The sequence below is a fragment of the Cucurbita maxima genome, unplaced genomic scaffold (assembly GCF_002738345.1).
Source record: "Cucurbita maxima cultivar Rimu unplaced genomic scaffold, Cmax_1.0 Cma_Scf00020, whole genome shotgun sequence".
Taxonomy (NCBI): domain Eukaryota; kingdom Viridiplantae; phylum Streptophyta; class Magnoliopsida; order Cucurbitales; family Cucurbitaceae; genus Cucurbita; species Cucurbita maxima.
The window spans coordinates 2,572,433-2,590,262 of record NW_019272036.1 but is presented as its reverse complement, the minus strand read 5'-3'; the positions used below and the strand labels follow the sequence as shown (position 1 = coordinate 2,590,262).

Genomic DNA, 17,830 nt, shown 5'->3' with positions numbered 1-17,830 from the left:
ATTGGCTTCTTCGCCCGATGAGGCGACTCTTCCGACTGCCCTTCTCGCCAAAATTGGCTCCTTCGCCCAATGTGGCGACTCTTCCGGCTTCAACATTGTCTTTGTCCCTTGCTCTAGGTTTCCCCTTCTACTTCTTGGGGTTAGAAATATTCTCACCAGAGCCAAGGCAGCATCGTCGCTAAGCGACAATCCCTCTTCATGGGTTAGACATATTCTCGCCGAAGCCAAGGCAGCATCGCCGCTGAGCGGCGATCCCTCTGCAATTTTTGATGGCCAAGAACCGGGTTGTTAGCATCTTCATGAAAAGTGTTTCTCAACCTCTTTGAATTTTTCAGATTCAAGCTTCACGTTCGTTTAAATCCGACGCTTAGCTTGCGGTGGGGTGTTAAGGATATTTAGTAATAAATTATAGTTTACCATATATATTATATTTGATATTTTATTATAAGGCAAATATCTAATATTTGCCTTATTATCATAGGTATCTTTCCATTTATTGTTATTTCCATTTATTACTATTTCCATATCCTTGTAATTTATTTGATTATAAATAAGATAACTTTCACACCATTTAGGTGTGGTGGATTAATCAAACATTCACATGGTATCAGAGCCCTCTCGGTTTAACAACCCCGATCCTTTCTTTTCAATGGCTTTTGAATCCTCTAATCTTCTTCTCCACCACCCATGCTGGTTTTGACGCCGCAGGGGCAGTCTTCATGGCTGCCGTAGTCGGAGCCGATTGATTACTCTTCGGCTCCACCCTATTGACCTCCAAATCACCTTTCGTCATACTCTGTACATACAACCTCACCTTTTCCAACTCAATCGGTTTTCTCCTTGGCCAATATAGTCTCTCTCATTTTCTTCCCAATCAACCTTCATCCTTCACATAAACCCTAACCTAAACCTATCAACCTTTTGCAGAGATTTACCTTCGGAATCTGGGTGCCGCACTGGCCTATTCGCCAACCAAGTTGCCGCCGCCCTTCCTGCCAAAATTGGCTTCTTCGCTCGATGAGGCGACTCTTCCGACTGCCCTTCTCGCCAAAATTGGCTCCTTCGCCCAATGTGGCGACTCTTTCGGCTTCAACATTGTCTTTGTCCCTTGCTCTAGGTTTCCCCTTCTACTTCTTGGGGTTAGAAATATTCTCACCAGAGCCAAGGCAGCATCGTCGCTAAGCGACAATCCTTATTCATGGGTTAGACATATTCTCGCCGAAGCCAAGGCAGCATCGCCACTGAGCGGCGATCCCTCTGCAAATTTTTGATGGTCAAGAACCGGGTTGTTAGCATCTTCATGAAAAGTGTTTCTCAACCTCTTTGAATTTTTCAGATTCAAGCTTCACGTTCGTTTAAATCCGACGCTTAGCTTGCGGTGGGGTGTTAAGGATATTTAGTAATAAATTATAGTTTACCATATATATTATATTTGATATTTTATTATAAGGCAAATATCTCATATTTGACTTATTATCATAGGTATCTTTCCATTTATTGTTATTTCCATTTATTACTATTTCCATATCCTTCTAATTTATTTGATTATAAATAAGATAACTTTCACATCATTTAGGTGTGGTGGATTAATCAAACATTCACAGAAAACAATGAGAGTCTTACTGAAATAAGAGGCAATGAGAGTTTCACTACTCGTTAATTCAAGTTGTGGAGAGAAACTTACTAGGATAAGAGGGCAATGAGAGTCTACAAGTAGGTTACTTGCTGATTTTTTTTTTCCCCCTTTCTTTTTTAGGTATACGCAGGTTATTGATCGAAGTGGATGAGCGTTCGAGATCTGTGTCACCTCAAGAGTTGTTCCGAAGCTTCAGTCTATTCTTACATTTTGGAGCCTTTTATATTTTGTTTTATAATTGTATTTTAAACTTGTTTATCCAATTTGTAAATTTTTTTTCTAATTTTTGGAGCTTTTGTATTTTGTTTTATAATTGTATTTTAAACGTTTTTTTTTTTCTAATTTATAATTTATCAGATTTTTATCTTCTATTTCATTTTTATTTTTTTGTTTGATAATTGAGTTTTATTTGAATTTTGAAGTTTAAAAAAAGATTTTGGTTTTGAGATAAAATTTGATTTTAAAACCAGTAAATTGAATAATTTGAGATGAAATTCAGATGAAATTAAAAGGAGATTCAAATTTGATAAGAGAAACTATAATTTACCTAAAAAGATATGCGAAGTAAATGAAAACAGAAAAGTTTAAATAAAAAAGAAAAGAAAAGAGAAAAAGAATGATAATGATTTGAAATTTTCCAGGAAAGGCATCTGTTTGGTGTCAGAGAAAGTTGGTCAAAATAGGGTGCTGGATTGCTCTGCTTTCCCGGAAAGTTGCGGTGAGTAGGAATTGGTCAAAAAGTTATATAAACAAATTAACCAACGCTTACCCATAATTCTCCTATTCTCAATCTCCACACATATATATATATATAGGCTCCATGTTGGATATCTGGATCATGTTTGTTCAAGATATGTTGTCCATGATTGCATACTCGTTTCACCACTTCATGACGTGACGGAGAACGAAACAAAATGCTTGACCGTCAAGGTAGCTTTACCCGTCTTAAGAGTTGCGAAGAGAACTCCCATCAAGCTGAGAGCTTGGACTAGACGAACTGGCTTTGTGATAGTCAAGATGGATGACTTCGACATTGTGTTAGAGATGAATTTCTTACTATAACACAAACTCATTTCCATGCCACTAGCTAAAAGCTTAGCAGTAATGGGGTCCAACTTGACGATATCCAGACAAACACCCATTAACTAGGAGGAGTGAAAATGATGTCAGCACTACAATTGAGAAAAGCTATTAGTTATGATGAACCTACACTCACTGCCACTACCGTATTTAAAGAAGGAAGCTCGAGCGAGCCAACCCCAACACAAGCTTTACGATTGATTCAGAAACACTACAATGTGAGACAAGGAAGTTAGACAATATTTATCTCCACCTGGGTAGATAAATAATGAGATTGATGTTATATCGAGAGAGATTGCCTACGACAAATGAATGTTATACCGCTCAACTTTGAGCTAGTTGAATTCTACAAGCAGCTAAATGACTTGCTAATAGTCAGGACAATTAGACCCATAAAGCCTACCCTAAATGACCACCTAAGGGCTAGGGAGAAACACCAAGCCAACACATTTGCTGAAGGAGGGAGACAGAGACAATCCTTTGAAACAACACATTTTCACGCAGAAGTACCAGCTAGACAGATGAAGAGAAAGGTCGGTCAAAAGCGTCGACCTTGACAGTTTCAAGATGGAAAGAAAGTTCTGATCAAGTTGAGGTCAGATCAACTTCGAGATCAAAGCAACAATAGTCAAAGACTAGTACGAAAATACTACGGACCATTCGAAGTTATCCACAAGGTCGGAAAGACATCATATAGGATTCAATTGCTCTCATGGATGCAGACTAGGCCTCTTGTCCAGATTAATAACTTGAAACGTTACAATACCAACCAAGAAGACATCAAGCACAAAAAGACGGCACGACCTTGCACAAATAAAAAGAATTTCCAAGCGAAGAAAGTAGTAGACTCCGACAGAGAAGACACCAAGTGTCAACGAACTGAGAAATAGTTTCCAACCGTTCCTTGCAGAGTGGAAGAGACTCCTCAATGCTGAAATCAGCCTCAACTTACATCGCTGAGTTCGCGAAGAGTCAATTGACAGAGACATCAACCAATTGAGTGGAGGAGGATGTCACAATCATGCTTGTCCAAGGCAGGTTGCATATGGCCGCATGTCGGGTCTTGGCTATGCTTGTCCAAGACGTATTGTCCATGGCCGTGTTGTGCGCCGAAAGCGGAACAAATGTACTCACAACACCAAAATCACTCAAGACATACAATATTGCACTCAAAAACTTGATTTTTCAACAGCAGAAAGAATGGCATTATATAGCCTTCTGCTAAACCTAAAGATAAACTAACAAGCCTAAAAATATTAGCAAGACCTTGAGAATAGGTCTTGGTCATAGAGAATAGGGCTTATGACAGTGTTTAACAATCTCCACCTTGTCATAAGATCTCCAAGTTGATAGCGAATTTGGTTGCTACCACGTCAACACACTACTCCTTCCTTCCGACGTTGATGAGATCCAAACAATGGCAGAACTTTTCACGAGCGATCACCTTTGTCAACATATCAGCAGAGTTATCAGCAGTTCCAATTTTTAGTAAACGAATATCCCCTTTGCTAATAATTTCTCGAATAAAGTGAAAACGGACATTAATGTGTTTTGTACGAGCATGATGGACTTGATTTTTTGACAAGCAAATAGCGCTCTGGCTATCACAAAATACATCTATATGTCCCTGCAAAATACCCAAGTCATTGATCAAACCATGCATCCAAATACCTTCTTTAAAAGCTTTCGTTACTGCCATATACTCTGCTTCAGTGGTAGACAATGCAACAGTAGACTGCAATGTTGAACGCCAACAAACAGGTCCACCAGCCATAGTAAATAAATATCCCGTAGTAGATCGTCGCTTATCCAAATCACCAGCATAATCAGAATCCACAAAACCAGCTACACGATTGTCAAGATTAAACATTTCTTGTTTTTGAAACTTAATACCAACATCAATAGTGCCAAGAATGTACCTAAGAATCCATTTTACAGCCTGCCAATGCTCTTTACCAGGATTATGCATATAACGACTCACCATGCTTACTGTGTGTGAAAGATCAGGTCGAGTACACACCATAGCATACATCAACGCACCAACAGCATTTGTATAAGGAATGTTCTCCATATACCTTTTGTCATCGTCAGAACTTGGACACATGGAAGCACTAAGCTTGAAATGAGGAGCAAGTGGAGTACTAACGGGTTTGGTTGAATCATTCAAACTAAATCTTGACAATACCTTGCGTAGATATTGAGACTGAGTCAACCAGACTGTACCTTTTTTTCAATCTCGCTCTATCTCCATTCCAAGTATTTTCTTTGCATTGCCTAAGTCTTTCATTTCAAATGTTTTAGAAAGCTCATCTTTGAGTTTATCAATCTCCACCTGTCTCTTTGAAGCAATTAACATATCATCAACATATAAGAGCAAGTAAATAAACGATCCATCATCGAGACATCGATAATACACACAATGGTCAAATTGACTATGAGTATACATATGTTCTACCATGAAATGATCAAATCTTTTATACCATTGGCGAGGGGATTGCTTCAGCCCATACAAAGATTTTTTCAATCTGCATACTAAATGTTGTTGTCCAACTACTCGGAAACCAACTGGTTGCGCCATATATATTTCTTCTTCCAAATCTCCATGCAAAAAGGCAGTTTTTACATCGAGTTGTGCAAGCTCAAGATTAAATTGAGCAACCAAAGCTAACAATATTCGAATCGAAGAATGTTTTACCACAGGTGAGAAAATTTCATTGTAATCAATACCTTCTTTTTGTGCGTAGCCTTTAGCCACAAGTCGAGCTTTATAACGTATACCAAAAGGGTCTTCCTTTTTTGCAAAAACTCATTTACAACCAATTTCCTTCTTACCTTTTGGAAGCTGTACCAAATCCCAAGTTTGATTTATCTCCAATGATGCTATCTCCAATGATGCTATCTCCTGATTCACAGCCTCTTGCCAGTGTAAGCTATCCAGGCTCTGAATAGCATCTTTGTAACTGTTAGGAACTCCATCAATCAAAGAGAAAGCATATGCTATCGTATCATCAAACCTTGCAGGTTTTCGAATTACCCTTCGTGGTCTATTCTTGGCGATTGACTCAGGTTCCTCCACTCTTTCATTTACAAGGCTTTGCTTCTCAAGACTTTGTGTTCTAAGACATCAAAGTTATTATTTACCTGATCAATAGGTTCTTCAGTAGGAGCAACCACATCAGGAGAGAACACCACCTTCTCCATCTGCTTCAATGCCTCGTCATTATTTTCAATTTTCTGCAAAAACATTCCAGACTCATCGAATGTCACATCTCGACTATTAACAATCTTACTTGTTTCTGGACACCATAACCTATAGCCCTTCACACCTTTGCTAAAGCCCATAAACTTGACTTTTTTTGCTCTAGGATCCAACTTTGAGTCTGTCACATGATAATAAGCAGGACACCCAAACACATGCAATTTATCATAATCACTAACAGGACTACCTGACCATACCTCAAGCGGAGTTCTCCCACCGTTTCCAGAAACAGGTAAACGATTCACCAAGTGAACTGCATAACTGAGAGCCTCAGCCCAAAATGCTTTACTCAATCCTGCTTGAGACAATATGCATCGAACTTTCTCTGTTAATGTCTAGTTCATTCTCTCAGCAACTCCATTTTGTTGTGGCTTACCAGGAACAGTGAAGTGTCGAACGATCCCTTCATCTCGGCATACTTTAAGGAATGGATCATAAGTATATTCTCCCCCGTTGTCTGATCTCAGCCTTTTGATTTTCCTGTCCGTCTGATTCTCTACCATTTTCTTCCACTCTAGGAAGATTTGGAGAACCTCGTTTTTGTGCCTCATGGGATACATCCAAACTCTCTTCGAGTAGTCATCAATAAAGGTGACGAACCACCTCTTTCCTCCCAATGAGACATTCTTTGTGGGACCCCATACATCAGTGTGAACATAATCCAAAATGCCCTTTGTTTGGTGTATAGCTGTACCAAACTTCACATTTTTTTGTTTACCAAATATACAATGTTCACAGAAATCAATTCTTCCAGTTGTGGCACCCTTAAGGACTCCTTGGTTCACCAGTGTCTGAAGCGCCTTCTCACCAGCATGCCCGAGTCGCATGTGTCATAATTTCGATAAGTCTTGTTCTTTCGAACTTGCCACAGCAGCATGCCCAATTATTGTGGTTCTGTTGAGGTAGTATATGCTACCTCTTCTAGTTCCTGTAATTGCCACCAAAGCTCCACGAGCTACTTTCAAATTCCCTCCTTCCAAAATGATGCGATAACCACTCGCATCCAAAACGTCAAGTGAAATCAAATTTTTCTTCAAGTCAGGGACATACCTCACCTCTTTGAGTTTTCGTATAACCCCATCAAACATCTTGATTTGTACTGAGCCGATTCCCATTATCTTGCAAGTACTATCATTGCCCATATAGACAACTCCACCATGGAACTTTTTGAAGTCCAAAAACATCTCTTTGTTGGGACACATATGATAGGAGCACCCAAAATCAAGAATCCATCACTGGTTTGGCTGACTGATAGGGAGATTGTCAAGGCATCATATGTATCAGTATCGTCATCTCTAACCACATTGGACTTCGACCCTTCTCTTTTAAGATCGAACAATCTTTTTTCCAATGGCCTTTCTGTCGACAATATGCACACTCATTTTTATCAAGTTTTCTCCAATTGTCAGATCTACCTCTCGACTTTAATTGAGACTCTCCACATTCGTTCATTTTCCAATTAGAAGTCCTTCCATGAGCAGTGAGAACATTTGAGCTAGAGTTTTGATACGTCTCATTTTCCTTTTTTTGCATCTCATTGTTTATTAAGGCATTTGAAACATCTTCAAAATCAATATTAGTGATTCCATGTAGTAGGGTCGTTACTAAAAACTCGTAGGTTTCCGACAAAGAGTTTAATAACAACAACGCCTTGTCCTCGTCATCAATCTTAACATCAAGATTGAGCAAATCAGTGATGATTTTGTTAAAATCATCCAAATGCTCAGTCATTGAGATGCCTTCCTTGTAGTCAAAACGGAAGAGTTTCTTCTTCAAATAGAGTTTATTTTTCACACTCTTCTTCATATATTTCGCTTCAAGCTTGTCCCATAATTCTTTTGCCATGGTAACCTTCATAAATGGATATTTCTGATCCTTGCCAAGACAGGATCGAATAATTCCACAGGATTGTCGATTTAATTTCGTCCATTCTGCTTCTGTCATGTCTTCAGGCATTTCCTCTTGGAGAGAAACATCGAGATCTTGCATGACCAGCAAATCGCTAACTTCGCCTCGCCAAACACCAAAATTATTGGTTCCATCAAATTTCTCTACTTCGAGATTGGAACTCCACACTCTCGATCCACGTCATGATGGTTTTGCCATTTGCAATAATTAATCTGGATGAAACTCAAAAACTACAATTCTTGAAAATTGAATTTCAAGAGAATAAACACGATTGTGAGCACGTCGAATGGTTGATGAGGCCCAAGCTTTCACAATACCCCAAAATATCACAATAAGGCTTTGATACCACTTGTTGTGCACCGAAAGCGGAACAAATGTACTCACAACACCAAAATCACTCAAGACATACAATATTGCACTTCAAAGGCTTAACATTGAAACCTTTGTGGAAGGATTCTTTCAAATCTTAGCTTTATCGTGTTTTTCCACTCGAAATCACCTTGGTTCCTCTCAATCTTCCCATTTCATCTCTAAGACTTATCATCAACTGAATCAGAGATTCTTTGCTTGATTTAAGGTTGAAAATGTAGTCTTAACCTCTAATTTCAAAGAAATGGTACACTGTCAGCCGTCATTTCACTGCCACTCATTACTTCATCATTATGAGGTATGTTTGGCCGTTGAGAGGCACCGCAAAAAACACAGAAATAACTGCATGGGTGATTAGTTGGAGTTTTAAGACCAACCAATTCAATTGAACCCATTTTACAAGTTCAGTTTTTTTTTTATTTTTTATAGCTAATTCCAAATCAGATGGAACATAATTTAAGATAGACTTTACTCTTTTCCATATTAGATAAGTACATGAGTAGTTTCTTCGAACGTTAACTTCAGAATTTGGACAATGAATCTCATCCACTCATTGGCGGGAGGAGAAATTAGTTTACTATTAGATCATATATAATAGGTTTATTAGACGATCAATGGTATTTAAGATATAATCTCATAAAATAACGGTCAAATGAATTGGATTAAAAAAAAAAACGCAATTTTAATCTCAATCCCAATTTTATTTTATTTAATTACGAATGGTTGATGTAGCCGTATTTAAAATAATTTAGACTTTTCAATAAACTAAAGATATATAAAATTAAAATTTTTTTAAAGATGAATTTCAAAGTTTATCCTCACAGCTTTGAATCAATCAAATCTTCTGGCTTGGGCAATAAGAAAAATTGAAGAAATGGAACATATAAATAGGCACCATATCTGTGTCTGTTTGTTTTGTGTTATATTTGGGAGATTGATAAGTAATGGGATTAATGAGAATCTCTTTCTCATTCATGTTGGGAGCTCTTTTTGGAGCCTATGCTGCTCAGAATTACAATGTTCCCAACGTCAAAAAGCTTGCAGATTCTGGCTACTCGATGGCAATGCATGTCGAGAAAAATTATCGAAAGCCCGTTGCAGGGAAAAGTGATGGCGAGAGCGAGGGCGAGGGCGACCATCAAAAATGATATCTTCTGAGCTTTGTTTGTACATGCTTATGATTTTAGTACGTGGAGCCATGGTTATTGTGATTGCTTTATTGTGATGGATTTTGTACTCAAATCATTGTTTTATTCATTGTTCATATCTACATGCTTTAATAAATCTCGAGAACTGTTTGGAGGAGACAAAAAGCATGCCTTTTACTTAACCAAAATCCAAATGGAAACGAGATGGATGAACACTAAGAGGGCAAACAAGCAACACAAATAAATCCATCAAAAAGTATTCTTCTGAAAACAATTATCCAGGGTCGATGTTGATTGACATAACAAATCTGTCTTCAGTTTTGACTCACTAAGAATTCAACCAATTAAGGTTGTTAAATTCTGGACAAAACACAACACAGATAATAACATCAAAGTGCAGCAAGCAAACGACAGGGAATGCCTAAGTTGTCTATGTTTTCTTTAACAGGTATCCGATCAGAACTCCGATGAGACCAACGAGCACCACAAGCAATACAGAGAAACCGCCACCCTGCCTTCCACTTGATTCTTTCCTCAAAAGTTCCTGCCAAAAGAAAATATATATATATCTTAAAAAACTATAACTTAGGCAAGTGACGAGATCAAAGGAACATTTAGCTGATTTGTGCAATACCAGACACTCATCAAAAAGAGAGACAAGACATAAAGATGCTACACTTAAGGGATATAGATGGAGCTTTCTACGTTAAGGGGCTAAAAGTAAAAGCAATGCTAGTAACTAGATTGAAATATGATAAAATTATTGGTAAATACGAAACATCAGTTCGAGACGGGCTAAATCCCCTTGCTTGTGTTTCGTAATCTTTTGTAACATCAAGGGAAAATAAACTTTAGGGCTGTCCTCAGAAAAAACAACAATAATAAAAGCTTGTATTTCTACCATTGTCAATCTTGATGGTAATAAAATGGTTAGCACAAAATTACTAGCGATGAGCCAATAACTTGTGAAGGTAGCTTCGCATGATTAATAGTGAACCAACCATCGTCATTGAATCTATCTTTGAACTTTTTGAAGGGCTCATTATCTTCCTTTTTCATAATACCCAATTTTCTTGAAAGTAAGGCCAAAGGGTAGGGAGGGAAGAGGCGTGGGATTTGGCTTAGATAATTGGCTTCTTGGTGCATGCTTCATCCTGAATTTTGTAACCATAGGGTGCTTGCACCTTTTCTAACTAGGAATTAGCATACCTTCTTGTGTATCCATCAGCATTTAAAGTAGATTGCTAGTCCCCTCTTTTATTTTGTAATTTTTGGAGATTTAAAACAATTGTTTATCAAAAAAAAAAAAAAAATTATTGAATTCTTATCTAGAAAGAAACGACAAAGAGAGAGAACTGGGAGGGAATGATGCTAAAAAGATTTTCCTCATTAATCCAATTCAACTAAAGGAATAGAATTCCCCATAGGATCCCTTCCTTCCATTCTCTAAAAAGGGAAAAAATCACACAGTGGGATAACATAATTCTTTTTTTAGTTACAACCAAAAGTCAGCTTAGATACTGGCAAAAATGTCAAGATATTGACTTGTTTTCATGATTTTATTTGAATAAAAACTACCTTTCATCACAGAAGAACGCCAACAAAGTTATCTCTTATGAAAATGTAAATAGACATGCAAGGGAAAAGGACATGGAAACAACAAAATCCATAGAAATTGTTAGGTTTAAATCCTATTTTGGTCCTTGATAAGTTTTGTTTCATTTTGGTCCTTGAACTTCCACATTTTCTGTTTTCATTCCTAACTTTTGAAATGTCTTCACCCCTAAACTTCAGAAAATAATCATTTTAGTCCTTTTATTTTCCCTTTACACAAATTCATAACATAGCTTTAAATATGTATATTAGCATATTCATGTGAGCAAGTAGAAGATGAGTACTGGGAATGGAAATTTTCGGCAGAAAAGTAATACACCAAGGACTCGAACGGCTATTCTTTCTAATGTTGAAGGACTTAGATGGACAATTTGAAATGGTAATTGTGGAACTGCAAGGACTAAGAAGAAAAAATCTGAAAGTTCATACCAAAATAGAACAAACTTGACAGTTAATGGACCAATATGAGACTTAACTAAATTTGTTTCATTTAAATAACTTTCAGCCATTTTTTAAATGTATTTCAAAACCATCATATTTTTAAATCCAAAAGAATAGATTGTATACTGTATAGATATACAAGAGGAAAGGGCATGGAAACAACTTAGTTTTTATTCCCCTTTATGTCTTTTTTCTAATACTTTCTCCTTTTTCTTATCATCCCATTTATTTCAGAACATGCTGAGATTTGTCAACATTTTCCAACATTTTCAATATTTACACATTAATTCAAGAAATTCCCTAGTACTAATGTCCACCTTAACCCAAGGACATGTCTATGGCAATATCAATATGTCGATGATAATATTAACATTTCAATAAAAATTTACTCATGGCCTCAACATAGTTCACACAAGTATTAATTAGACACAATCCTCCAACGTTTTCTTGGGCTGTCTTTAATATGTACTTATATCTTGTAAAAAGAAAAATACTCACAATTCCTTATTCCATGACAATCAGGCAATGTCTCCTCCCAAACACAATCATAGAAAGAGATCAAAGCACTAGAGTAAGTAGAATAGCTAAGCTTGAAGATAAAGAAAATAACATTCAATCCTAAATGAAGTACCAGTTCCTGGCGTAGTTTCTGATTCTGTTGCAAAGCAGCAACTTTCTCCTCAGTCAACTTAGAAACTGTGGACCACGTCTGCATCAATATTTTCATCATGAAGGATAAAAATCAACAGACAATACAGTAAAAAATAAATGCTATGAAAAGTTTTCAGCATCCACTTATCCAGAAACACATTGACCAGCCCTTTCCAGGTACATCTCCCAAATGTGTAATATAGCAGCTAATATCCCATCAATCAATTCAAATTTACACCCAATGGTTTATCATTCAAGTATTATAATTATCTACAAAGTTTGAATAACACCTAAAACACTTGGTTTACAGCAGACTACCAGGTTATGTAAATGATTAACACTTGAAACAAATGTACCATTTATGATCTTACTAGTTATCATACTAATATCTAAACACCAAGAAAGCATTTCTTGCCGAGAATTAATTTTGAAAGTTCCAATAACCAAATAGGCAAATTTGACAGTTACAGAGGAAATCTACAATATCTGAGCTGCTCCAAATAGATTCAAGATACACTACAAGAAAACTGGCCTCCCGAAGTGCGAAAATGCGTGGGAGAAACAACTTATCATTTTGCTGCTACCGGACTCATGATTGTTTAAACTTCAAACCCCAGCTCTCCTAGCCCCCAATATCATCCCAATCATGGATAACAATATTTAAGATTGGACAGGAAAAGGAATAGGGCAATCGATCACATCCTATACCTTGCATTAATTAAGAAGGGAAGGGAAAAAACACAAACAAATAAGACAGGGCAGCTTCCGGTGACACAGCACTTCTCAAAAAACAAAAAATCATAAAGTCATGACTGATGGCCCCACCCAAACCCATCACCATTGAAAAGTTAATCTCACATTGTTTGGAAGGTTGTTCTTCCTATGTCTCAAACTTGGACAAAAATCCCAACAATCCAATGACAAAAGCATGGCGACTACATCTCTTAAAGTTGCTAATTTTCCGCCTAAGTATATGGATCACAAATTCTAGAAGTTGAAAAAGGTCCCCTCATACCTCAATTCTTGACTAACGACTTTTCATCATCTGAAATATCATTCCCATTTTCACATGTAAGTCCCTCAGGCCTTTAAAAACATGTACATGTTTGCCTGGTTGTGCTAGCCATAGAAAGGTAAATGCCTTAAATATAAATTAGAATTCAAAAGAATCCAAGCATTTGTGTCTAAGATCTTAGTGGTGTATGTTTCTAAAAAATGTCAGAGAAAACAACCAATCTCTCTTTAATTTCTACCTCTTTTCCTCTACTGTTACAAATTTTTTTTTAAAAAAAAAAAAATAAGATTTCAACTTCTCTTGGTGCCGCTCCAACCTTGCTGATAGACATGGTCACACAAAGCCTATCAATTTTTTTAAGTTAACAGTTTCTTTGCCTATCTTTTGGAATATTTAGAAAGAAAGAAACTCAAGGTTTTCTTTGAAGACAGAAAGGGAAAATGGAGGAGGCTGAGGGACCAAATCTCTTCTCACCTATATAGTTTTGCTGCTACCGGTAAAAAATTGTAGTTAGTAGTCACCTAATTTTTTCTTTAATTCTAGTGCAAATAGTTTATACTTGCATTGGACTTTTTAGAAGGATATCTTATTGTTCTTTCTTTTCTACATTCAACTTGAGTTAATAGAGTAGTTCCTAAGAAAATAATCTTCCTCCATATTTCATTCACATTCCCATGCATTTGGTACAGGCTCTTCACTGGCAAGCAACATTGAAAAAACTTAAAAATGGAACACTAAAACATTGACAAGAGGACTTTCTGTACGTGGTCAGAAAAAATATTCATGTTACAACAAATTTTGAAAAGTGTGTGCAGTGAAAGAAAAGACAATGAAAGAGGAGCAAAGAGTTGATAAAAGTCATAAAGAAGATGAAACACTTAGACGTATATATAGATGCAAGAGAAAAATATCTTACCTGTGATGACTTCTCTTTAGGATCCTCCAGAGATCTTGAAACCTAATTAACAACAATTGCAATAAAATAAGCAAAAGCATCTGCCTCATCTCCAATGATGGGTGGAAGAGAAAGGACAAGAGTAAAAAACTACAAAAGAAACTTGGAAAACATTTACAGCATCAAACAACGCAAAATTTTGGTTTCCATCATCGACTGCAGCGGTTCTGGGAGGAGATCCTTCTTCAGATCCTTCTGGAACAGGCGATGGTGGATTTGCAAAAGTGTAAACAACCCTCATCTTAAACTCATCTACTACTTTACCATCTCCCTTGTTAAACTACAATTTCATAGATGCAAAACATAAACAAAAAAATGTAAGATCATTATAGATAAAAAAAAAAAAAAATTACATAACTAATAAACGCATAAACAAGAGATTCCCACCAATTCTGCACTAATGTCCTTCGATGTTGTACCATCGGGTGCTACAACACTTTGAATCAAGAACTTATCCTTGCACTGCATATCAGGAGGCGCCTCCTTTGGACCTTGCATCGTAACTAAAAAGACAAATAACATATCAAATATCCATAACTCAAAAGTAGAGACCAACTACATGAAAAATATATAGGCCAATCCAGTAGACACAATGAAGAAAAATCAAGGTGTAACTCATAATTTTAAATAGAAAGAGAAAAATGAATCAACTACTTTCACACACTGATTTACCTGTAATATGGCTTGCACTACTGGGCAAAATGATTCCAGCATTAGGACGAACACAATACTTCTTGGGATTGGTGGTTTTAACCTATTAAATTAGGATGATAGAGTTCAGAAATGTACACATCCTCAATTCATACCCATCAAAATGAAACGAAACTAACGTACCAAGAATGAACAAAAAAGACATACCTTGAAGGCAACATATTTGTCCGTTTTGTTGGTCAATTGCAAAGAACAAGAAGTTTGCTTCTTCAATTCAACTTTTCCATAATATAACGAACACACATAAGTGAAGTTTGACAAACTACAGAAGTAAAAAAATACAATAACAAACAAATAAAAGTGCGGCACAGATATCCATAAATTAGAATTTGATGAAATGGCAATCATTACCAAGCTTCAAGTATTCGAGATATCATAGTGAAATATAGGGCCAGATTCCAAAGAAGCAAGCAGAAACAAAAAATTAACCGAACTCCTACAATCAATTCAACCTGATATTTGCAATTCGTGATGAACAACAACGCAACTCCCTCAAGTAACTTCTTAAACCTTAATAGATAAGCATTCTTAAGTTAGATAACCCTTGACCTCTCAACTGGACCTTTACGGTCACTCCTCCGTCAACATCCTAATCATCACAAATTCAAAGCCCAAACAAGTGGAACCATGATGATCAGAAACAAAAAGAAGAGTAAAAATAGAGCAATAAAGGAAACAAAACATCGAAAGCATAATCGGGGAAAATGAGAAGTGCCCACCAAAGATTCATCAATTCTCCAAGTGCAACAGTTGGGAAAGAAATGACCCTTTTGAGAAAATTTTGGAGAGAAGCAAAGTCGAAAGTAGGGAAGAAGAAACAAGAAGGGGAAAAAGTGGAAAGGTTATACTCACATGCGAATTTGAGCTCGGAGGGTTGAATATTGATATAATCCCCAGAATTCATTTTTGTCGACCCTGATCCCAGCAGATTTCAAATTCTTCCAAAACACTCGATCAGACTAATGAGAAAAGTATCATGGATCTAAAAATTGAGAAAACCAAAAGGAAGAACCCCAGAAATTTCGAAAGTACCTACACAGGGAACTGGTTTTCATGTTATTACTTTTGAGAGTCAACAGAGACAAAGAGGGAATTGAATGCATAATTTCAAAACAATAGCTGTATGTTTTTTAAATCATTTTATTTTTAAAAATGTCTAATTACTTTAATAATTATCTTTTATCCTGGGCTTCCAAAGAAGTCTCGTGCCATTGTAGACAATACTCTTTACTTATAAACTCATCATCCTCAACTAAATTAACCAATGTGGGACTCACTTCTCAATAATTCTCAACAATTCTCCCCTCCAACAAATTACATTATAAGCCTCAAGGGCCTCCCCTTAATCGAGACTATGTGTGGAAAACATTCTTTCTTTGGAGCCCTCGAACAAAGTACACCCTTTGTTCGACGCTTTAGTCACTTTTGACTATACCTTCGAGATTCACAATTCCTTGTTCGATATTTGAGGATTCTATTGGCATGCCTAAGTTTAGGGCATGACTCTCGTACTAGATTGTTGAACACAACTCTGTGTGGGAAACATTCGCACTCTTTATTAACACCAATCGAGAAGAGATTATCGACACTTTATAGAATACTACTCTTTTATATTTCTTGGGATGAAAACTAGGTAGTGTGGAGGGTATTTAGAGCCTACGCAATCTACTTCAAATCTTTCTTTTTCATAAAATATCTAAATTTGTTCCCTAAAATCCATAGGTATCTTTATTCTAAAATATCTACTAAATAAATTAGATATCTACTAAACGACCTTGGATTAAAATTAGATAAGAAAATAAGGATATTATTTATAGGAAAGAAAAGGGAATATTATTTAATAAAGAAAATACAAAATTTGTAGGAAGATTTGATTTTAAACAAAAATCCAAACAACATTCCTACCTGTAAATGTTGAACACGTTAATGAGTGATTATTATGAAGATTTTAACCTACCAATCATTCGAAGCCTACAATTAAAAATAAAGTAACAATATAATAACAGCGCGGTTCTCAGTAAAATTAAATTACCACTCGTCCGTTTTTACCTTCACCTTCTTGCCAAATCAGCACCGTATATAAATTAATTAAAAAGAAAAATAATTATGTTTTCTCAATAGGTGAGAACTGGGAATAACCAAATTTGGATTCTTCTTCATTTTTAATTTCCTTTCTTTCAATTTGGCCTTTAATTTTTTCCCAAATTTTCAATTTCATTCCCCATGTAATTACGTTTTCTTCCATCAAAGTCTTTGCCAGATAACTTCAAAATAATGAAATTACCTACTAATTAATTATATCCTTTTTTTTTTCTTTTCTTTTAAATTTATTTTATCTTTACTTTTTTTTTATTTTTTCTCTATTTAATTAGCATTTTCATTTTTATTCCTTTACTTACTCGATTCTTTTTAAAAAAATTTATGTTTAATCTACTTATTTTTCTTCTAAAATGCGACTAAAAATGATTTAAAAATCGATAGATAATAGACTTACACTTACACGCTTCACTAGTCTCACAAATATGGCAAAAAAATCATGTGTGAGAGACAAAACGAAATATCGATTTAAATAACCTTCGTTAGTGGATGTGAATCGAACTCACAAATATGACAAGAATCGCTCGCGTATATTTAGCTCCAAATTTTCTTCTTTTATGAAAAAGTCACATTTAGGTAACCATTTTTAATATAAAGTAATAAAAACATTTATGGATTTTAACATGTGTATATATATTTATCAATTCAGAGAAATTTCAAAAACAGAAAGGAAAAAATAATGATGGAGGTTAAAAGAGAAAGGAGAAATGGTAAAAAGTAATAATTTAAAATTTGAGAATTCAATTAAAAATTAAAAAAAACAAATTCCAACATGTCACGTCATAATATTTATATATTTTCTTAATGAAATTAAATTAAAATGAAAGATTTTGAATGTGAATATTGTTGTAGTAATTCAAACGTAGTCATGACGATCCTCAAAATACTCTCTCTATCAACAAAAAATTGGGAGTGTTTTTTTTTTTTTTTTTTTTTTTTCATTTGA

The 17,830-nt window shown here is 35.8% G+C and overlaps 1 protein-coding gene across 2 annotated transcripts; it reads right to left on the bottom strand.

Annotated features, from left to right (window-relative positions):
• Positions 1 to 9,554: 9,554 nt before the first annotated feature.
• LOC111494368 (vesicle-associated protein 1-3-like) lies at positions 9,555 to 15,868 on the bottom strand. 2 transcript variants are annotated; one of them, XM_023144295.1, is made up of 9 exons: positions 15,507 to 15,532; positions 15,139 to 15,297; positions 14,935 to 15,049; positions 14,749 to 14,830; positions 14,464 to 14,579; positions 14,195 to 14,356; positions 14,038 to 14,079; positions 12,087 to 12,164; positions 9,555 to 9,944 (listed from the first exon to the last, which is right to left on the bottom strand). In XM_023144295.1, exons 1-9 carry the CDS (start codon positions 15,515 to 15,517, stop codon positions 9,831 to 9,833), a joined length of 879 nt encoding a protein of 292 aa, XP_023000063.1. In that variant the 5' UTR covers positions 15,518 to 15,532; the 3' UTR covers positions 9,555 to 9,830. The 2 variants fall into 2 exon arrangements, with proteins under 2 accessions (XP_023000063.1, XP_023000064.1); XM_023144296.1 differs by lacking the exons at positions 15,139 to 15,297; positions 15,507 to 15,532 and adding an exon at positions 15,640 to 15,868 and having other exon boundaries at positions 14,935 to 15,005.
• Between the last annotated feature and the right edge of the window lie 1,962 nt (positions 15,869 to 17,830).